This window comes from Anomaloglossus baeobatrachus, chromosome 6 (assembly GCF_048569485.1).
Source record: "Anomaloglossus baeobatrachus isolate aAnoBae1 chromosome 6, aAnoBae1.hap1, whole genome shotgun sequence".
NCBI lineage: Eukaryota > Metazoa > Chordata > Amphibia > Anura > Aromobatidae > Anomaloglossus > Anomaloglossus baeobatrachus.
Genome location: NC_134358.1, coordinates 10881526 through 10904936, shown reverse-complemented (window position 1 = coordinate 10904936; position 23411 = coordinate 10881526). Strand labels below are relative to the sequence as shown.

Below are 23411 nucleotides of genomic sequence, written 5' to 3'. Positions count from 1 at the left end.
CAGCAGTTTTTAATTGCAATGAGATGACACACAGTTAGGGTCACAGAGCTAGGGACCCCAATATAGAGATATACCTTGACGAGGTCTTGGGGCTCAGTTACATTGATCAATGCGATTGCTAAATATCTCCTTTTTCCTAATATTCATGGCAGGTATGCATTTCATTATTCACATGTTCAAATTAGCAAGTAGCATTTTTCATTGTATATTCCAATATTTTTCCATATGCTTGAGGCATTATACCATTATCTAAGTTCGATGTGCAGCCTTATCCTCCTACACCCACAACTACCGACCCCTGGTACCCTACATGCGTACCGGACACTTAGTGTCCGGTGCTCAAAGCCAAATATTGACCTTTCCTGGAAGTCTGTGGTGAAGCTCGGAGTTTGATGCTGACTTAAGTTTATTGAAAGGCTGCAGCACAATGTACATGCTCTGGGTACTTTGGCAGCCATCACAACCATGCGGAGTATTGGCATGGTTGTGATTGGTCAGCAAACCAAGCGACCTGGCTTGTATAAGCACCGGATCACGGGTAGTGCCACCATTTTGCTTTGGCTAGCGAAGGGACAGGATGTAGCTTGAGTGAGGGGCAGTGTTGGGTCAGTCCTCTCTCTGCATACTCATGAAAAAGGCTCTGTGAGGGCACTCTGCTCCAGGCTTTGTGGGGGGCTCTTAAAATAGGGTCTGTGGGGGGAATTTTAATCAATGATATCACTGACGAGAGGTGGACAGACAGGATAAAACATGACCTTTAATGTTTATATAAAAAAATATATTCCACTACACCTAACAAAGTACGAACTTTACTGTTTGGCTCCGCTCATCTCTAGTCATGATGAAGAGCAAACAGCCATGATCATCTGTGGCACCCCTGAGGTTTCCGTCGCCACAGAGATATTGCACCTCAGCCAGAGGTGTGATGTCCCATCCTGGGTAAGATTGAGGTCATATGCCGGTCCATAGACTAAAACTTGCACACAGCAATTGGTAGGCATACACTGGGTCAGGGATAGTGGCAGCCACCCCCATAGATGTATTCATGGGGCCATAAGTCCCATTTCTGGTCCCAATAGTGTGGGTCCTAGTCAGTGGGTGTGTGGGAGGAGTCAGCAAGTGTGAGTAGACAAGGCAACCAGGAAGTTCAAGTTCAGTCAGCCTGTCAGGCAGTGAGAGAGAAGGAGTGAGGAGGTGGGCTGTCAGGAAAGGACAGCAGATAGAGGAGAAAGTGACAGAAGTTCCTGGTGGAGATCCTGGGGTCTAGTTAGGCCCAGGTGACACCTAAAGAGAGAAAAGAAAGTATTCCAGGGCCACGGAAGGGCATATTGGCTAGTGGCCTGTTCCACTGAAAGATCGGGTGGAGGGATCTGGCTGCATTCGGGGACGGTCCCCAGACAGAGGGAAGAAAGACAATTCCTCATAAAGTAACACCGAAGGCCGAGGGTGGTTGCAAGCGCCCAGGGCCACATCCTGCCACAGATCCCCGGCAAGATACAACTACGGTTAGCCACCTTTGTACAGGCCCTGTGGTGGAGGCCGAGACCAGTTCAACTAATAGAGTCAAGGCTAAGAAGACAGTCAGGAGAGAGACACAGGAAGGGTGCACCGGTATTGACCTCTGAACTACCCGGGATCAGCGGAGGTCCCTCACAGTGGATCCCAGCATACCGTCGGGCAACTGGTTTGTCGACACCTGGACTCAGAAACAGTGAGTAAAAGACCTAAAGTGCAAGCCCTGTGTCATCTGATTCATTCTGCACCTCGTCCACAAACACCATAGACTTTACCAAGCACCTAAAGATTGCCCAGGGGTATCCGCTCTACCTGTGGAGAGCAAGAAACACCTTAGCTGCCATAACATCAGCCCCGGAGGTCCCTTCCAGCAGCTGCGGCTCCATAGCTGCAAATTACCACAGGTGGCGTCACGAATCTTATATAAACTTTAACACTATCATCACCCCCCAATACCGCCACATTAATTGACTCCACTAGGGCCACGGAGTCGGGCCCCACCACCGCTGACTACCCCGGACTAGTCCGGCCCAATACCGAGTCACCTAAGGCCCTGGGGTGGGCGAGTCACATCTACATCAGAATTTCAGTCATATCGGCCTTAGCGGCTCCTTTACCTCCTGTAGGGGCGAGTGTAAGTCAGAGACAAATTTCCTTGCGACTTTGATCAGTTCCTTTAATTCTGGGCTTTTACAGTGGAAATCTTTGCCAAGTATGGTGCAGCTGATGATGTTCGCCACAGTGCAGCCCAGGAGGGTAAAGGGATTGAAGGGTTTTCCTAAAAAAGAAAATAATGATTAGTGATGGGCGAGCATTAACACACTCAGATGCTCTTCTAGAGTAATCAGTATAATGCAAGTCAATGGGAAACTTTTTTTTTTTTTTCTGGCAGCACGGGGAAGACACCTGGACTCCCAGGTCGCTGCTGGGAGCAATGTGGTCAGAGGATTAAACCACTTTTATGGAGAGATGATAAAATATACAAAACTGAAGATATCAAGGATTTTACAGGAAAAACGTTAGGTAAAATGCTTTCCTGTATAATGATTTGTATATAAAGAAAATATAACTACGAAGAAAAAACACCTGCTCCACCCCTTTGGCTGTATTCAGACATAGTGATTTTGCTGTGTTTTAGCACATTCATTATTTTCAATGGTGAAAAAATGCTTCAAAAATGCTGCAAAAGATTAACATGGTGCTTCTTCCAAAAAATGCTGCATTTTTCCATTTCAGTCATGAAAAAAAAAATGAATCGTGTGCATGAGATTTCTCAATTTTTTTTCTCGTTCAGGAATGCGTCTCCTAGACTGGTGACGTTTTTGTACTAAGTAGAAGGCCTATCAAAAATTGAAAGGAGGGAAGGCAATACACCCTGGAACAAACATAGAGGAGGGCCTGAGAAAATATTTATTTTTCACATTTGTAAGGTGTGGGACTCCAAGACTGGTAATGCCTATACACTATGTACAAAATTAGAAAGAGTTAATAGGTACATCTGCTTGTTAACTGAAAATATGGACATGCTGACTGTTCTCAAGATGAGCAAGGCCTGGATTGGCACCGACTTCTCAACCCCAGCAGATGACAGCAGAGGAGCATAAAGACAATTCTATTTTTTTCTGGTGTATTCCCATACACCCCTTCCCACCCCAATAAGGGTATATGGTTCAGAGTTATCATGCGGCACTCGCATGTAATTTTTAGAGGGCCAGCAACCGGCTCTCACTCATTTTTTAGACAGCCAGGAGCTGGCCCTTCATACTGATTCCCGAGCTACCATTATTTTTCTTGGCTTTTAGTCCCTGCCTTACACCAGCACATGTCCCATATAATCACATGCTCTTCCCGACGCAGTTACTGGGAAGGTCTACAGGACAGGAATGCTACATTTGTCTGACAGCACACTGGGGGAGCCTTGTGGAGGCTGGGAAAGAGTTGGACCCTGGGATAAAACACATTGGCATCTCCAAGCGTGTCCATATCAGTCGCAAGTTAGAATCACTGCAGCACTGGCTCAGTGAAGCGGCAACAGGCTATGGTGTCACAAAGAGGTTTTCACAGGCATCGCCAACTGTCTTGGCAACGTCAGACTCTTGGGAAGTATCAGATTCCTTCACTCGGCTTGCTATCTACCCTGATGTCTGTGATGAGCACAGGGTGACTCAGGTGTCGAGGCACAGACCTGTTGTTAATGGGCAGGCTAGCAAGAGTTAATCTCTGCCAGATTGCTTGTTGGTCTCCTTGGTTACATGCTATGGGAGAGCCAGTCACGCTCGCTCTTCTCCTATATATGCTGGCTGTCTGATCTCATGTTGCCAGCTATAGCTTGGCTATATCTGGCCTTTGAGTTTCTTATGCAGACTTACAGGTGGATGTGATATTATTGTTGTATGTGATTGTGATGTTAACCCTTGTTGTCCTTTTGCAAAGACCAAAGAGACAGCTGTAGCTGTGGAAGTGGAAAGAGCCACAGAGGAAGGAAAGTCTAGTCTAGACCAGGGGTCTCATCAGGAGCGGAGAGCTCGACTGAACCTCCTTATAGGGCCAGGATTGAAGACATAGAGTTTGACTTGTTTCAGAAGAATGAGAAATCCAAGGTGAAAGGTGACAAACTCAAAGGCTCTGAGTCTGGGGCTGAGCCTGAGGAGAATGTAATTCAAGAGGAAAAAGGGTGTAAAAGAAGCAAGGAATGGTACGATGTCCATGAAGGCAAAGGGATTTGTCCAGTCTTTAAGTGCCATGGTGGATGTGCTCGAAGACTTGAAAGAAGCCTGACCAATGAAACAGTGCATGAAAAATTTAAGAAGGCTGTGGGGAGTCTAAAGTGTAATTCACCCCAGGTGTAGGCAATTGGTGGAGTGGTCTGCAAATGAAGCCACAGAGAAGTTGGTGGATATTATAAGTGACATGCAGCCATGAAGTATTCAAGTGAAATGGATGATCACTTTTAAGAAGAAAGAAGCCACTAGATTCTTGGAGTGTATGAAGTAGCTGACCACAGTGTTTCAGGAAGTGGTGGCAGTGAAAAAACAGTTAATTGGGCTTGCAACATGATCACTGAGAAATAACAGTCAGCGAGCTAAGAAAATTCTGGGTATCAATGCAATCAAATTCAAAGAAGACAAGGTAATACTTAAAATTTATGGAGAAACTGCAGATGCAATGAAAAGAATTCAGAATTATATGGAGTTCTGGTGAAATCTTGTTTGGAAAAAATTGAAAAATCAGTTAGTAGACTGAGGATAAGTCTGGTGAGATAAGAGTAATAATTGATCATAATGAAGCCAAGGTACCCTATGAAATTGGTATAGTTCCATTTGTCACTGTTAGAACAAAAGACTTTCGTGAAAATATATACAGTACAGACCAAAAGTTTGGACACACTTTCTCATCTTTAGAACAACTGTTAAGAGGAGACTTTGTGCAGCAGGCCTCCATGGTAAAATAGGTGCCAGGAAACCTCTGCTAAGGACAGGCAACAAGCAGAAGAGACTTGTTTGGGCTAAAGAACACAAAAAATGGACATTAGACCAGTGGAAATCTGTGCTTTGGTCTGAGTCCAAATTTGAGATCTTTGGATCGAACCACCGTGTCTTTGTAGAAAAGGTGAACGGATATAGTCTACATGGCTGGTTCCCACCGTGAAGCATGGTGGAGGAGGTGTGATGGTGTGGGGGTGCTTTTCTGGTGACACTGTTAGGGATTTATTCAAAATGGAAGGCATACAGAACCAGCATGGCTACCACAGCATCTTGCAGTGGCGTGCTATTCCATCCGGTTTGCGTTTAGGTGGACCATCATTTATTTTTCAAGAGGACAATGACCCCAACACACCTCCAGGCTGTGTAAGGGCTATTTGACTAAGAAGGAGAGTGATGGGGTGCTACGCCAGATGACCTGGCCTCCACAGTCACCAGACCTGAACCCAATCGAGATGGTTTGGGGTGAGCTTGACCGCAGAGTGAAGGCAAAAAGGCCAACAAGTGCTAAGCATCTCTGGGAACTTCTTCAAGACTGTTGGAAAACCATTTCCGGTGTCTACCTCTTGAAGCTCATCAAGAGAATGCCAAGAGTGTGCAAAGTAGTAATGAAAGCAAAAGGTGGCTACTTTGAAGGACCTAGAATATAAGACATATTTTCAGTTGTTTCACACTTTTTTAAGTATTTCATTCCACATGTGTTAATTCATAGTTTTGATGCCTTCAATGCAATGTGAATCTACAGTTTTCAGAGTCCTGAAAATAAAGAAAACTCATTGAATCAGAAGGTGTGTCCAAACTTTTGGTCTGCACTGTAAGTTCTCCTAAAATATCACCCGGAATACCTTTTAAGAACTGAAATAGTTGAATCTGGAAGGATGGAGGACTGCAGAACAACGTCAAGTTAGGCTAAGATCACATTTCCGTTGTTTTATATCAGTGACATGCGTTGCTTGACGCTTGTGACTGATGTGTTGTACAACGGATGCCAAATTGGAATTAGAAAGCGGATTCCGTTCGCTCTCAAAAGTCGGTGGCCGACTAATGAGAGCGATCAGCTGATCTCCCGGCCACCGGCTTTTGAGAGCGATCAGATGATCTCCCGGCCGTCGGCTATTGTGAACGATCAGCTGATCGCTCTCATTAGCCGGCCGTAGGGAAATCAGCTGATCGCTCACAGCAGCCGGCTGCCGGGTGATCAGCTGATTGCTGACAGCAGCCGGCCGCCGGGTGATCAGCTGATCGCTCACAGCAACCGGACGCCGGGTGATCAGCTGATCGCTCACAGTAGCCGGCCGCCGGGTGATCAGCTGATCACTGACAGCAGCCAGCTGTCGGGTGATCAGCTGATCGCTCACAGCAGCTGGCCGCCGGGTGATCAGCTGATCGCTCACAGCAGCCGTCCGCCGTGTGATCAGCTGATAGACTCACAGAAGGCGGCAGCCGGGTGATCAGCTGATCGCTCACAGAAGGTGGCTGTCGGGCGATCATCTGATCGTTTGGCCGCCGAGAGAGATCATGCGCAGCGAAATCCTAAGGATTCCGCTGCTCAAAAAAAGTTACACTCTGCGTTCCTGCTGCCCGATGGTCAGTCGTTACACGACTGATCAGTCGGGCGGAGGATGCATTGGAGGGTATCAGTCACAATCCGCCGCTCATACAAGTCTATTGTAAACAACGGAATCCGCCAAACGGATTACGTTGTTTATCAGAGCGGCGGATTGTGACTGATGCAAAACAATGGAAATGTGAACCTAGCCTTAGTATGAGGTGGCAACCGCTTTCGGTCTTGGGCCCAGAGATGGAGAAGTGTGGTCTACCCGGTAAACATGTTGCCTCGGATGTCAGAGGAAGCAGGTTCTATGGTGGGAGGGGCCAGCCCCCTGAAAGGAAATCTGAAAGAAATATGGAGGGAGTGATGGGTCTCTAACCAAGGATGATGATAGGAAAATGTATCAACGGAAAGACGGCCAACGATACCCTGGAAGAATTGGCCAAAATAGATCTGTAAAAAGAGAATGCGGAGGTTCTAAAAGTGGCAAATCTTCTTTCAGCTCGATGCTGTGAGACTATGACAGCAGCCCTTCTAGCGTACTAGGTAATTCAGAGTCAGACCGGACAGTAGTTTCAACTATAAGTGAGTTTCACTTCCATACTAACCATAGGAGGCAGTCATGGAGAGAGGTCTGACAAAGCGGTGTATCTAATAGATGGGTTGACTAAAAAGGGTCTGGTGACAATGAAAGACTGTGTTTTAAGGGTTGAAGCCCAAAGTAGACAGATAAAACTCTCTGGTCTAGAAAGAAATGATGCCAAGTCTCACGCCTTTAACCGTAGGGGAGCAATATGAAAGATGCTGATGTTGTGAATGGCAGGTATGTGTTAAATATACTTTCTTAAGTATATATTTTTCAAGTTCCAAAACTTGTTCACCAGATGTAATATTCAAATGAAAATATGATGATAATTATTATAAAAACATATAATGGTTTAATGGATTGTCTTCCAGAAGTATTACAGTTACAAAATACAAAATATGTAAGTCCATTTCACTTTTAAATCAGTAGGTTTAGTGTCTTTCTCACCCAACTTTGCTTGTATCCTGAATGGATTAAGTCATAATGTGACTACTGCAGTGTAAGAAAGCATGTGTTGTGCCCATGAAGTCTTTCAAGTGAGTGAGCCCCCCCCAAGTGTCATGTAATGAGGTACTTATATGTGTAGCTTGGCACCTGTTTTGTCAATCTTAGGAACTTCTGTCCTTACAACGTGGAATCACCAGAAATAACACATGTGAAATCAGCAAATGTATATCTGTACCCCATACAGTGAATTAGTGATTAAAATTGAGCTTTTTACGTTCTTACATTCATATACCTTGAATAAAACCCTCAAAGTAGATACATTCATCATTAGGATAATAGACCTTCTTTTCTTCTTTGTCTTTTGCAATAGCAAAATAATAATAATCAATATTGCATTATTGTTATAAGATCAGTAATATAATAATGTGGATTCATGTTATGGTACGCCGTGAGTGATATTGATATAAAACTCATAATTAAACTTCCCTAAATCGAAAACGACGCAAACGGCTCCGACCATCATCTGATGTCATCTAGTCATCACATGGTGTCATCTTATCTTCATCTGATGTCTTCTGGTCATCACAGTGTGTCTTCTCATCTTCATCTGATGTCATCTGGTCATCATGTGGCGTCTTCTCATCTTCATCTGATGTCATCTGGTTATCACGTGGAGTCTTCTCATCTTCACCTATCATCTGGTCATCACATTGTGTCATCTTATCTTCATCTGATGTCATCTGGTCATCACAGTGTGTCTTTTCATCTTCATCTGATGTAATCTGGTCATCACGTGGCGTCTTCTCATCTTCATCTGATGTCATCTGGTCATCATGTGGTGTCTTTTCATCTTCATCTGATGTGATCTTGTCATCACGTGGCGTCTTCTCATCTTCATCTGATGTCATCTGGTCATCTCGTGGCGTCTTCTCATCTTCATCTGATGTCATCTGGTCATCATGTGGTGTCTTTTCATCTTCATCTGATGTGATCTGGTCATCACGTGGCGTCTTCTCATCTTCATCTGATGCCATCTGGTCATCATGTGGTGTCTTCTCATCTTCATCTGATGTCTGTTAATTATTTCCGACATAAACACAGTCTTTAGATGATAAATCCTTCTGAATATAATATGACTGCATATCGATGTGATACAGTCCATTGTTGCATTAATTATTGTTTAGTCCGTAAACTTTATTCTTTGTTGCAAAATCCATATTTTTAATCAAATTTTGATAAGAAAGCAAAGTCCATAAATGAAACATCAAATAGCTTCTCATATTTGACTAGTGTCAGTTGGACTTTCTTTGGTCGCCTTGGATATTTCCGGAATCCTCTGTGCTGCCTGTTGTCAGTTCTACAACAGTTGTTGTGACTTCTTTGGTCAGCATGGCAGGGGTTAACTCTGACACTTCCCAGCTCTTCGTATCAACCATAGCTTAGAATAGTCCTAATGCACAGAACATGTCAGATTTGCAGATTCCTGACAATACGGTATAGTGAAGCTTTGAAGATGATAAAGATCACTGAGACTTTATAATCACATTCTTCGTCTTGACATCATAGGCACCTGTTTTGTCAATCTTAGGAACCTCTGTCCTTACAACGTGGAATCACCAGAAATAACACATGTGAAATCAGCAAATGTATATCTGTACCCCATACAGTGAATTAGTTATTAAAATTGAGCTTTTTACGTTCTTACATTCATATACATTGAATAAAACCCTCAAACTAGATAAATTCATCATTAGGATAATAGACCTTCTTTTCTTCTTTGTCTTTTGCAATAGCAAAATAATAATAATCAATATTGCATTATTGTTATAAGATCAGTAATATAATAATGTGGATTCATGTTATGGTACGCTGTGAGTGATATTGATATAAAACTCATAATTAAACTTCCCTAAATCTAAAATGATGCAAATGGCTCCGACTATCATCTGATATGATCTGGTCATCACATGGTGTCTTCTCATCTTCATCTGATGTCATCTGGTCATCACGCGGAGTCTTCTCATCTTCATCTGATGTCATCTGGTCATCACGCGGAGTCTTCTCATCTTCATCTGATGTCATCTGGTCATCACGCGGAGTCTTCTCATCTTCATCTGATGTCATCTGGTAATCAACCATAGCTTAGAATAGTCCTAATGCACAGGACATGTCAGATTTGCAGATTCCTGACAATACCGTATTGCTTTGAAGATGATAATGATCACTGAGACTTTATAATCACATTGTGTGTCTTGGCACCATAGGATCATCATCCGCTGCAGGCCTGAGGTGGTGAGTGTGGATTGTGATTCACAGTCTGATTTACGACTTTACCTTTGAGATCTCTGAATAGCAGCTTTTTTCTTCTTGCAACTTTTGTAGAATCACTTGGATTTAGGAATAGTACATGTCTTTATTAAACATTGAAGACTTTTATCATAATTCTAGTATCTTGATTGTAAACTTCATTCCCTAACAATATCCCAAATCTGGCGATGTTCTCCTAACCTATAATGTCACAGCGTAGCACAGTACTCAGTATTACCATGTCATTATTATCATCATCATCAGTGGATTAATATAATTGATGTTTAGAATAATAAAACAATAGTGGATAAGAATACATGTGATATAGCATCTTTCATGTGATAACATTCTAATGTCATTGATATAATTACCTTATTAACCCTTAAGTGTCAATGTGTTTAGATGCAACTAGTGTTTTCATCTTTATTACTCAAATTTATTTGATATATATTATTTTATTTAATAACCTACCAATATAAAGTACATTTATAACCATAAACCAGAATGTATGAATATACAGTGGAACTTTGGATTAAGACTAACTTGCTTTGAGAGCATTTTGCAAGACAAATGTGTAACTTGGTTTAAGAGCAATGATTTGCAAGAAGAGCAAATCCTCACCCAGCACACTTCCGGATCCATCCTTTCACCCGCTCTGGAGGCAACTTTCTGTACATATGTACTGTATACCATTGTACGGTATATAGTATATAGCATGTCTATTAATTTGCATTGGTGGATACAGTATTGTACTTTCTTTCTGTTAACCAGTACCGCCCATTGCTTGTATGTTACCAACAATTCTATTGTATGCTGATGTGCAGTTTAATTTGTTTTATGATTTTTACTGTCCAGTATTTTGTATTAGTGACTGTGATAATTTCATATGAATACAGGACATTATTTTGTATTACTGTCATACGTTGGTATAAATACAGTAAATATTTTTGGGTCATGGAACGAATTGTCTGTGTTTCAATTACAGTAGAACCTTGGTTAACGAGAACAATCCGTTCTGGGACTGTGCTTGTTAACCAAGTTACTCGTTAGGCAAAAAATTGTTTAAATTGTTTTTTTATTTTTATCTCTACTGGCTAACACGGAACAAAGATATATTTTACCTGTATCGTTAGGCAAAGCAAGATTTCCCATAGGAAATCATTGCAATGCAGACAATTCCTTCCACAACTTGTTAAATGTCCCATCCTGGTCCCTGGTTGTGCCATTCCACAAATGCACAAACACACACAAACTCACACGCACATATTATATGCTCACCTTACCTTCCGTTCCATTGCCGGCCTGCTGGGACTTGCTGTTCAGTAGCACGGGCTGTGTATCAGGTAACCATGACGACAAGGGAGGAACTTCCGCACCCAGAGTGCTGACATCAAAGGCAGGAGCCTCTGATTGGTCAGCGCGCTGCCTTTGAGTAGCGTCTGACAGCGGAAGTTCCTGCCTTGTCGCCGATGGTTACCAATACACATCCTGGAGCAGTGAACTACAAGACCCAGGAGGCCGGCGATGGAACGAAAGGTACACATATTATGCTCACCTTACCTTCTGTTCCATCGCCGGCCTCCTGGGACTTGCTGTTCTCCGGTACAGGCTGTGTATCGGGTTACCATAACGACGAGGGAGGGACCTCCGCTGCCAGAGCACTGACGTCAAAGGCAGGAGACGCATGTATCTGATTGGCCAGCGCACTGCCTTTGAGTAGCGGTGACAGGAAGCTCCTGCTTCGTCGCTATGGTTGCTGATGCACAGCCTGGAGCGGCGAACTACAGGACCCAGGAGGCCAACGATGGAACTGAAGGTACACATATTATGCTCACCTTACCTTCCATTCCATCGCCGGCCTCCTGGGTCTTGTAGTTTGCCGCGAGGACGTCACGATGTACCCGGGAACTACAAGAACCATGAGGCTGGCAATGGAATGGAACGGAAGGTAAGGTGAGCATAATACTGTATGTGTGTTTGTGCGTGCTTGTGTGTGTTTCTGTGGACTGTAAGTGCGGGTCAGAGCGCGGTGGATGTACGGAACCGGAACTGTGTGCGGTGAGGATTTTGCTCCTACAGCAAAACTTTCTCATAAATCAAGTTACAAATTTACAGACAGCCTTGCTTGTTAAGCGAAATTCTCCTTAAGTGGGTTACTCGTTAAGTGAGGTTCCACTGTATATCCTGTGGGAAAATGTGTTTTGATATAAGAGTAACTTGGTTTAAGAGCTCACGGCCGGAACCAATTATAGTCGTAATGCAAGGGTCCACTGTACTGTATAAGTGAATGAAATATTTCTTTCATAGAATTGAAATCTTTCCTTTTAATGGTTTAATTTCTTCATCAATCACATTTAATAAAATAATATCCTTATACTAAACATTTCTCTTATAAATATTAATGTGTTCTTTCAATTGAGATGTAAAAAAAAAATAGAATAACAAATAAAAATGTATACTAAACATTTTGAATAAAAATAGGAATAAGATTAAAAATAAGGCCTTCATTATATGGATGACAGATTGATATCCTCAGTAACACATGCCCTTAATATTACCAATATGCTGTATGATTTCCATGTATGTCCCATCATCAAATTATCAAAATAATGAAGTTATGTAACTTTGCATATAGTATTCTTATTACCAGACTCCATTTTATTATATAACAATGAAAAACAACAACAAAAAACAACCTCTACTCATAATATGTATTGCATGGTGTGCACAGTACCAATATTCCAAGCTGTACTATTTGAAAATGAGATTTTTGGCAAAAAATTGCAATTTTTCGAGCTACCCCGCCACGTCACGGCAAATCTCTTTGGGACAGCCCTAGAGGTTGTTGTTTTCCATTTTATTATACCCAATTTTAATTCCATTGAACCTTATTAATATTTATTCTCTATCAAAATGTTATGAAAAATATATGAATCAAACATAATTATGTAATTGAGATAAAAAAACACATTCCCCCTTTAATACCATGAAATATGATTTTATGAAATGATTCATAGATCAAGATCAGAATTAAAAGTATTTTTGTAAATCTTCTGTATAAATCTCCAGATCACCTTTATATTGAATTATTTGTTTCAAAAGGATGTTTCCCAATCTGTGTAATCATTATAATAAAATAATCAAAAATTCTCAAAAAGTAAATACATTGGAAATAATTATTCTACACCATTGGTCTTCTGTATATTTACTACCATTGATGCGTTATTGCTTTTCCACAATTACCGTAGCTAGTCATGATAACCATTATAAGGAAATAAGGGGTGCTTCTTTTAATCGGGGTATAGCTTTACCGGAAGGTGGAGAAGGGGCACTGTGATGGCTGCAGGGGCTGTGCTGGCTGCAGGGGCTGTGCTGGCTGCAGGGGCTGTGCTGGCTGCAGGGGCTGTGATGGCTGCAGGGGCTGTGCTGGCTGCTGTCACTGTAATGGCTGCAGGAGCTGTGCTGGCTGCTGGCACTGTGATGGCTGCAGTGGCTGTGCTGGCTGCTGCCACTGTGATGCCTGCAGGGGCTGTGCTGGCTGCTGGCACTGTGATGGCTGCAAGGGCTGTGCTGGCTGCTGGCACTGTGATGGCTGCAGGGGCTGTGCTGGCTGCTGGCACTGTGATGGCTGCAGGAGCTGTGCTTGCTGCTGGCACTGTGATGGCTGCAGGGGCTGTGCTGGCTGCTGGCACTGTGATGGCTGCAGGGGCTGTGCTGGCTGCTGGCACTGTGATGGCTGAAGGGGCTGTGCTGGCTGCTGGCACTGTGTTTGCTGCAGGGGCTGTGCTGGCTGCAGGGGCTGTGCTGGCTGCTGGCACTGTGATGGCTGCAGGGGCTGTGCTGGCTGCTGGCACTGTGATGGCTGCAGGGGCTGTGCTGGCTGCTGGCACTGATGGCTGCAGGAGCTGTACTTGCTGCTGGCACTGTGATGGCTGCAGGGGCTGTGCTGGCTGCTGGCACTGTGATGGCTGCAGGGGCTGTGCTGGCTGCTGGCACTGTGATGGCTGCAGGGGCTGTGCTGGCTGCTGGCACTGTGATGGCTGCAGGGGCTGTGCTGGCTGCTGGCACTGTGATGGCTGAAGGGGCTGTGCTGGCTGCTGGCACTGTGTTTGCTGCAGGGGCTGTGCTGGCTGCAGGGGCTGTGCTGGCTGCTGGCACTGTGATGGCTGCAGGGGCTGTGCTGGCTGCTGGCACTGTGATGGCTGCAGGGGCTGTGCTGGCTGCTGGCACTGTGATGGCTGCAGGGGCTGTTCTGGCTGCTGGCACTGTCATGGCTGCAGGGGCTGTGCTGGCTGCTGGCACTGTGTTTGCTGCAGGGGCCGTGCTGGCTGCTGGCACTGTGATGGCTGCAGGAGCTGTGCTTGCTGCTGGCACTGTGATGGCTGCAGGGGCTGTGCTGGCTGCTGGCACTGTGATGGCTGCAGGGGCTGTGCTGGCTACTGGCACTGCGATGGCTGCAGGGGCTGTGCTGGCTGCTGGCACTGTGATGGCTGCAGGGGCTGTGCTGGCTGCTGGCACTGTGTTGGCTGCAGGGGCTATGCTGGCTGTCACTGTGATGGCTGCAGGGGCTGTGCTGGCTGCTGGCACTGTGTTGGCTGCAGGGGCTGTGCTGGCTGCGAGCACTGTGTTGAGTAGGGCAATGCTGCAGGCAGGCGGCGAGTGTCTCAGATGGGCTGTCGGCAGTGTGGTCTTCAATTAATGGAGCCTGGAGTCGACGCGTGCGCATACTGCGCTCTCAACTCAAGATCTCATCTGCGCATACGCCGCCTCCGGCCCATTGATCTCCCAATAGAAAACAACACCCGGTGATGGTACATGCGCAGATGAGATCTCGGCTTGTCATTGAGCCAATAGCTCAATCTGCGCACGCGCTGACTCCAAGCGCCATTTCTTTGAAACCCTCACCAAGGACAGAGCATCTGGGACACCTGCTACACCGCCTGCAGCTAGCTTCACCCTGCTCCACCAACGCCCCTGCCTCCTGTGACCCTGCTCCACCACCACTGCACCCCCCTGGTAAGACACCACCGGATTATAAGACAGACCCCTTTTTGTTTTTACCTTTTTTCTTTAAATAAAGGTAAAAGAAAAGGTAAAGACATGTTTTGTTCAATTCTACTTTGGAAAGATTCTAAATAGAAAAAAATATAAAATTAATATAAAATGTATAAAAAACTTAATACTCAAGATATCTTATACATTTGTTATGTCTTATTAAATGTAAAATATTATTACTTTCATTAATATAAAGAAATCTAATGTATTAATTAAACTCTAATTTCTTTATCACTATGGAGGTATAGATAGAATTATGCTGAATCTAATCCAAATATACTATATATATATATATATATATATATATAATTAGCTGTTCTCAGTCAGCTAACGCTAGACTCAAGGGTATACAGCTCTCCTCCCCCCAAGGGTATATAGCTCACTTCCCTTGAATAGCTCCCCCTAAAGGTATACAGCTGTCCTACCCCAAATAGTATACAGCTGTCCTTCCCTCAAAGGGTATACAGCTCTCCTCCCGAGGTTAAACAGGTCCCTTCCCCCAACGATATACAGCTCCCCTCCCCCCAAGGGTATACAGCTTTCCCCCAAGAGTATACAGCTCCCTTTCCCCCAAGGCTATACAGGCTTCCCCCAAGGGTATACAGCTCTCTTCCCCCCAAGGGTATACAGCTCTCTTTCCCCCAAGGGTATACAGCTCACCTCCCTGGTACACAGCTCTCCCCAAGGGTATACAGCTCTCCTCTGAGTGTGCAATGTACACAAAAGGATTTGTCTCTGTGACAAGACCTGTAATGATGTCACATAGAGGGGAGGAGTCAGGAGTCACATGATCAGTTCCTCAGTGGTGGCGATGACGCCATAATCAGCGTAATCATCTCGCTTCTATTTCTACTCAAATGCTCTCTGCTCACAATTAAAGAGGAAGCTTTGCATGTGAACCTTGTGGAGATGGAGGGAGTACACAGGGGTTTACGTGATTGCATACCCTGACTTCTTACCCTGAAAATGTTGCCATTTAGACTTGTGGAGGTTTTCTGCAGCCTGATGGCGCTGGCTGTCCTGAGGTACTCGATCCCCAGCTTCCAATATATTTCCCGTTGTGCCGTCCCAGCCTTATACCTGCACATGTCCCATAATATCACCCATGTTCTGACCAATGCAGTTAGGTTGCAGCAGTAGTAAGGAGTGGTACCTTAGTTTTCGTTGATGTTGGGTATTGTTGGTTTCGGTTTTCCTTAATTTTTTCCACTGAAAATTTAACTCGGTTTTCATTTGTTGCCTCAGTTTTTGTTGTTTTTTATCAATATGTCCACATGATTACACTGCTAATTTTGCGACAACAATTCTCCTGCTCCGTGTGCATTGAGTGAGTATCACTGTCATGGGGTCCTTCTCAGATATCCCACAATCAACAGAGTGAGAGATGGATGAACAATCCAAAGCATATTTATTCCATGCAATACAGAATGACCATCAAATAATCCACCACACAGAGGGTAAAATAGTCCAGAAATGGAATAAATGTTCCGGGGATGAGTCGCAATCCTCCAGAAGTCCTTCTCCAGGGAAATCGGGGTTTCTCACAGTCTCTCTGGGGTGCTGCCTGCATCCTCAGAGGATCAATCCTTCTCTCCTGTCCTTCCCAGCCTGACTGACCAATTCTTCAGGTAAGCAGAGAGTTTAGGTGGATCACAGGTTCCCCTCCCCCAGACTTAGGGACAGAAACACTACAGGGGGTGATTACCTACAGACAATACAATGTACACACAAGGAATACACAGAATGGACAGTGAACCACGCCTAAACTATGAACCTACACAACATGATACACAACCCCCCATATTCCACCATCACAATCACTCCGCTCATCAAATTGAAAATGTATGTAACAAATGTAAGATGAAATGTATTTATTCTTTACATTAGTATTTTTTAAATCATTTATTATTCCTTTTATATTAATTTTATATTAATTTCTTATTGTTTTTAGCATGAAACACTATCTTTATTCCCTATAAAATGTGTTTTTGGTATGTATTTTGCAGTGTCTAAGACAAATTAATTGGATTTACATTGATTCCTATGGAAATAATTGCTTCGGTTTTCAGGATTTCACTGATTATTATTATAATTATTATTATTATTAATAATTATTACTATTATTATTATTATTATTATTATTATTAATTATCCACGAAAACCGAGGTATTTATAGAAGGACTGTAAATCAATGTATCCTAACTACAGTTTATGCCTCTAATCCAAAACTTTCACTCCTCTAGTAGCTATCCCTACGTACTATCCCTTCTCCATAAGCTTGCCCTACACTAAATGCAGTAAAGAGTGGTGTTATTATAGAATTAGCCCAAAAAAAGGCTGTTGGTGTACTGTTGTATCAGCAGGTACTGTCACTGTCCCTTCTCCAGCAGAACCTCTTCCTACACTGTTTCCGAGTACAGTGCTCTGAGCATGGCGTTACCGGGTCTTATATAGGTGATGGCTGATGGATGATGGCTGACCAATCAGAGTAATTACCATGATTGACAAGCAATCCATGCATGTATGTACAACACAGCTGGAGAAAAAGAGTTGAACCATACATCCAAAAATCATCAGATGATGATCCCCAGTGCCACGCGCTCGCTGCCTAGGAGTAACTGTTACGGGGGGCTGTCTGATAAGAACCTAAAGGAGTATCAGACAGTCAGGGTCCACCGTGCAAAGACTCTGCTGCAGACTATGGCAGAGTGCAATACCTCTGTTAACTCACAGAAGGATATAATAAGTAAGTAAAGCAATTCCTCCCTTACTTGGAGGGTGTGTGGAATGATCTCTGTTAATAATCACAGAGACAAAGGCAATGTGTGCGAAATGGCACCTACCTAGGTCCGCTCTTCTAGTGGTGCAAAAGAGACGAACAGCAGCGTAAGCCGCACAAAGCTCCTACCTGCGTTCGCTCCACTAGTGTGCGAGGACACGAACCACTAGATATGGCACCTGCCTAGGTCCGCTCTTCTAGTGGTGCAAAAGAGACGAACAGCAGCGTAAGCCGCACAAAGCTCCTACCTCTGTTCGCTCCCCTAGTGTGCGAGGATACGAACAACTGCCAGACGCAGTATAAGGAACGTTACCCTAGCGGCAACGTCCACCTACGAGTCGAACCACAAGGCCCAGCCAGACCATGTGCCTCAGGCACCTGCCTATGTCCGCTCCCCTAAGAGGTAAGGATACGGACAGCAGCCGAAGCTGTAAGGTATAAGAACGCTACCCTGCCGGTAGAGCTCACCTAGTATAGACAGAGGAATGCCTAGAGGAACGCGCACAGAGCGTCTACTCTTATGCATGAACCAAGAGGACTGAGCGCCATGCGGCGTGTGTCAGGGTCTTATATAGACTCTGTGCCTCATCCAAGATGGAGGACACCAGAGCCAATCCGCTGCCAGAACGACAGGAGTGACATCATGCTGGCCTATCACTGAGCAAGGCATCACAAGCACATGACCAGCGACCAATCGGCATAGAAGGTGTCAGAGACATGTGACCTCGTGTCAGCGATGATGTCACCCGCACATGTGCAATGGCTCCAAGATAGGACTTAGTCTCTGGCGCTCGCACATGTGCAGTAGCAAGAAATCTGGACTTAGTCTCCAGCGCTCGCACATGTGCAGTAGCAAGAAATCTGGGCTTAGTCTCCAGCGCTCGCACATGTGCAGTAGGAAGAAATCTGGACATAGTCTCCAGTGCTCGCAGCAACCGTAACAGTACCTCCCCCTCAAGGGCCCCCCTCCCGGCGACGCAGGTAATCGGCAACTAAGTCGGGAGCATGGACAGCCTCCTCAGGCTCCCAAGAGCGATGTTCCGGGCCGTAACCCTCCCAATCTATCAAGAAGAACCTGCGCCCTCTAACCATCTTAGAACCAACTATGGCTCGTACCTCATAGCTAGAGCGAGAGGAATCAGAGGCAGGAGAGTGCACTTCACGAGCGTGAGGTAAAATAGCCGGCTTTAGCAGTGAGACATGGAATTTGTCATGAATCCTAAGATGGACGGGTAACTTCAATTGGTAGACTACAGGATTTACCTGTCGAAGAACCTCATAAGGACCCAGGAAGCGAGGAGCAAATTTGACAGAGCTCACTCTAAGTCTCACGTGTTTTGCAGAGAGCCACACAAAGTCCCCTGGAGAAAAGACAGGAGCCGGGCGACGAAACCGATCGGACACCGTCTTCATACGGTCCTTAGCTGCTTGGATCGACTCTTGAGTCCGATCCCAAACTTCTGTGGCATTAGTTGCCCAGTCGGCCACAAGAGGAGGAGGTGCAGCAGCGGGAAACGGTACCGGTACCCTAGGGTGTTGCCCATTATTGAGTACGAACGGTGTCTGCCCAGTGGCCTCAGCCACGAATTGTTAAGGGCAAATTCTGCCCAGGGTAGGAGGGAGGACCAGTTATCGTGGTTCTCAGCAACAAAGTGTCGAAGGTATATAATCATAGATTGATTGGTACGCTCAACCAAACCATTGGTCTCCGGATGGTATGCCGAAGAGAGATTCAACTCAATTTGCAGAAGGCTACAAAGATCTCGCCAGAAACGGGAAGTAAATTGAGGGCCTCTATCACAAATGATACGATCTGGCATCCCGTGAAGCCTAAAGACATGCTTGAGGAATAGTTTGGCTAGTACCCTGGAAGATGGGATTCTCGATAACGGTACGAGATGAACCATCCGGGAGAAATGGTCCGTAATGACCCACACAAATCTATGTCCCTGTGAACATGGAAGATCACCCACAAAATCCATGCCTACCACCTCCCATGGTCTATCTGGCACTGGTAAAGGATGCAAGAGCCCAGCCGGTCTCTGCCGTAATGGACGGTTGCGAGCACACGAGTAGCAGGAACCAACATATCTCTTGACGTGGCTGGCTAAGTGTGGCCACCAATACCACCTCTCCAGTAACTCTCGTGTCCGCCTAATACCAAAATGCCCACCCACCTTTGAGGTGTGGGCCCATGACAGTATATCATTCTGTCGATCAGGCGGAACAAAGGTCTTGCCCGGTGGGATTTGGTCTAACGTCACAGGGGAGAGCGTATGAAAAACCCTGGAGGGTAGGATAAGACGAGGTTCGTCAATCTCTTCCTGGGTAGAAAGCATAGAGCGAGACAGGGCGTCTGCCTTGTTATTCTTACTCCCAGACAGATAGTTGATGGAGAAGTGAAAGCGGGAGAAAAACAAGGACCAGCGGGCTTGGCGAGGATTCAGACGCTGAGCGGTTTGTAAGTACGTCAGATTCTTATGGTCTGTATAGACCTGGAAAGGATGTTTTGCTCCTTCCAGCAAGTGACGCCACTCCTCCAAGGCTAATCTCAAGGCGAGCAGTTCCCTATCCCCAATGGTATAGTTTCTCTCTGCCGGTGAAAAGGTTTTCGCAAAGAAGAAACACGGCCTTTTTCTACCTGCACCGTTCTTTTGATACAAGACCGCACCAGCACCCACTGAAGAGGCATCAACCTCCAAGAGGAAGGGCTTACTCTCATCGGGTCTTTGAAAAACGGGAGCAGTTGAAAAGTGTCTTTTTACTGCCTCAAAAGCCTGAGATGTCTCAGTAGACCAGGCTTTGGGATTAGCACCTTTCTTAGTCAAGGCCACCAAAGGGGCCACCAAAGTAGAAAAATGGGGTATGAACTGCCTGTAATAATTTATGAATCCTAAGAAGCGTTGCACCGCCTTCAAGGAATGAGGTTCGGACCATTGCAGGACCGCAGAGAGCTTTGCAGGATCCATAGCCAGGCCCTCTTGTGAGATAATGTAACCCAAAAAAGGCAATGAGGACTGCTCGAATACACATTTCTCGAGTTTAGCAAACAATGAGTGCTCCCTTAAACGGGAAAGGACACGAACGACATCCTGGCGATGAGTCTCCAGATCAGGAGAAAAAATCAGGATGTCGTCCAGATACACCACTACTGAGGATAACAGTAAATCCCTGAACACATCGTTTACGAAGTCCTGAAATACTGCGGGTGCATTACATAACCCAAAAGGCATGACGAGGTATTCATAGTGACCGTCTCGGGTGTTAAAAGCGGTCTTCCATTCGTCACCCTTTCGAATTCGTACCAAGTGATACGCACCCCGCAGATCCAACTTCGTAAAAACTTGAGCTCCTCTCAGTCTGTCAAAGAGCTCCGAAATTAAAGGTAATGGGTATTTGTTCTTTATTGTGATTGCGTTGAGACCCCTGTAATCTATGCAGGGACGCAAATCACCCTCTTTCTTCCGAACAAAGAAAAACCCAGCTCCTGCGGGAGAGACAGACTTACGAATGAACCCCTTCTCTAAACTCTCTCTTATATAGGTCGACATGGCCTCCGACTCAGGTATCGACAGGGGGTAAACCCTGCCTTTAGGTGGAACCGAACCTGGGATAAGGTCTATGGCACAGTCATACGGCCTATGGGGTGGAAGAACCTCAGCACCCTGTTTGGAGAACACGTCAGCGAAATCCAAATAAGTGTAGGTGTGGAGGTCACCTGAGCTGTAGTATGTTTGTTTAAACGTAATAAGAATATCTGTGTATATAACTAAATCAAAATCTAGATGTAGATGCAAAATTATCTGTCTGTCTATGTAGCAATTGCACAGATCTATAGTATAATTCAAAGTTGTATAATCATGAAGGAGTTAACTAAAGATGATGAAGCCAGGATGTGAAGCTACAAAGTCTTATCAGTAATGTTCACATAGAAAGAATGTTTTAATGAACATCTGTTGGGAGAAATAGGGGAGTGACACTCCCACAAACTCTGTGTATCATTTTCAAGGCCGAAGGTGCCTTCTGTAATAATTAAGTTTCTTTCAATATAATAATGTGCTCAGTGGGTATTGCTGACTCAAGGAGAGAGCATGTTGTCTGTGTGTTCTTTGTCTTATATACATTGATATATATCGGCACTGGTATACAGCATTAATGGGGCACCGTCTCTGGATCCTAAACGAAGACGCCATTAGCAGTCTTGACCCAAAATTCCTCCCTTGACAGTTTGGCGCACCCAACGTGGAGCTCCTTCAAGGACGCAATACCGACCTGCAAATACCGATCGTTTGGATGTCACGGACTGAGACCTCCCTCCGCTCCAACCAGGCTGATCACCTCCGACCCCACGGGTAAGTGTTACATACTGTGTATTCACTACCGTTGTGGTTGGTTTTGGAGAGGAGGGAGTGACGGGCTGTGTGTCCATATCGGTGTTAAAAGGTACCTGATTGTGACTCAGGGGTGTTGCCCGCTGGAGCTTAGAGCACGATCCCAGCCCTGAGGTGTGGATCGAGTGTCACAAGGGATCCAGAGGACGGTTGTTAGGGCAGGAAAGATGGTGGTGGCTGGATATAGCTAGTTAGACTGACCCGGTCTGTAATTAAAGACGCGGGGGGGTTCCCGAGATCGAAGATAGTGAGTTAGGACGTTTAAATATTGGTACAGCTGACCAAGTCTGGAGGCCGGGACTTGTTTGTATGTGCATATGCATTCTTGTACGACCTCCTCCGTGACACGGAAGATTTTCACGTGACCGAAGATAGTGAGTTAGGACAATAAAAAATATTGGTGCAGCTGATCAAGTCCGGAGGGAATACATTTTGTACCCCTCCTCCGTGACGCGGGATACCCTTATTACTATATAGCTGAGGAGTTGCCAGCTAGTATAGAGGTGTAGCCTTAGGTGCCGGCCGGACTCTAACGTACACCGCATAGTCATATTAGTGTAATCCAGACACCACCAACATAGCAAAAATGTTCAGACAGAGGAGACAGAAAGCTGAGAGGCCTGAAGGTTCACAGAATGTGTTGGAGCTAGTTGCAGAGAGAGAAGGGAAGAAAGCTGTACGCCATGCCTTGGAGATTTTTAAAATGTTAGAATTACCAAAAGGAGGTCGGTTACAACCGTCACTATGGGCAACAGCATTGAAAGCAAAAAAGGGCAAGTTAAAAGACAGGAGATTGTTGAATGATGCAGAATTGTTTGGCAGAATATCGCAGGCATTGCTATCAGAAAGATATATTGAAGTCAAAGAAGAGGATGAGCAAGGGGATGTTGTGTTTTTCTATATGTTACCCGAGTCTGAGGACAGATCTGAGGGTCCTCCGGCAGGTTGTTTTGTTGCTGCCCCACAACCTGATCCCCATTCTATTCCCCGTCCCGGAGATATTCACAGATGCTGCAGTCACTAGACAGCATCCCTTAACCCTTTCCACACCCATACCCATTTTCCCTCCCATACCTGCAATGCCGTCTCTCCCCTCACCGGCCAGTCTGCCATCACACTCCCCAATTACCAATCCCCTCCCCTTGGATCCCCCTTTTTCCCTTAGGACACATAGTGAGCCTTACCCCGAACCTGACGAGGAACAGCCCTCATTTAAATATGTCCCTTTCAACCCCACCCAGTCAGCGGCATTAATCCCCTGCCTGCCAGATCCCAGCATTAACCCTATGCGATTTTA

General features: G+C 45.1%; 1 protein-coding gene across 2 annotated transcripts in view; it reads right to left on the bottom strand.

Moving 5' to 3' along the window:
• The window catches only part of LOC142316937 (cytochrome P450 2C8-like), a 177218-nt gene that overhangs the window by 70794 nt on the left and 83013 nt on the right, over positions 1-23411 (bottom strand). For both annotated transcript variants that reach the window (XM_075352721.1, XM_075352722.1), the window contains exon 5: positions 2133-2293. In XM_075352721.1, the coding sequence (XP_075208836.1) occupies positions 2133-2293 (161 nt within the window). The remainder of the gene's footprint in view (positions 1-2132; positions 2294-23411) is intronic.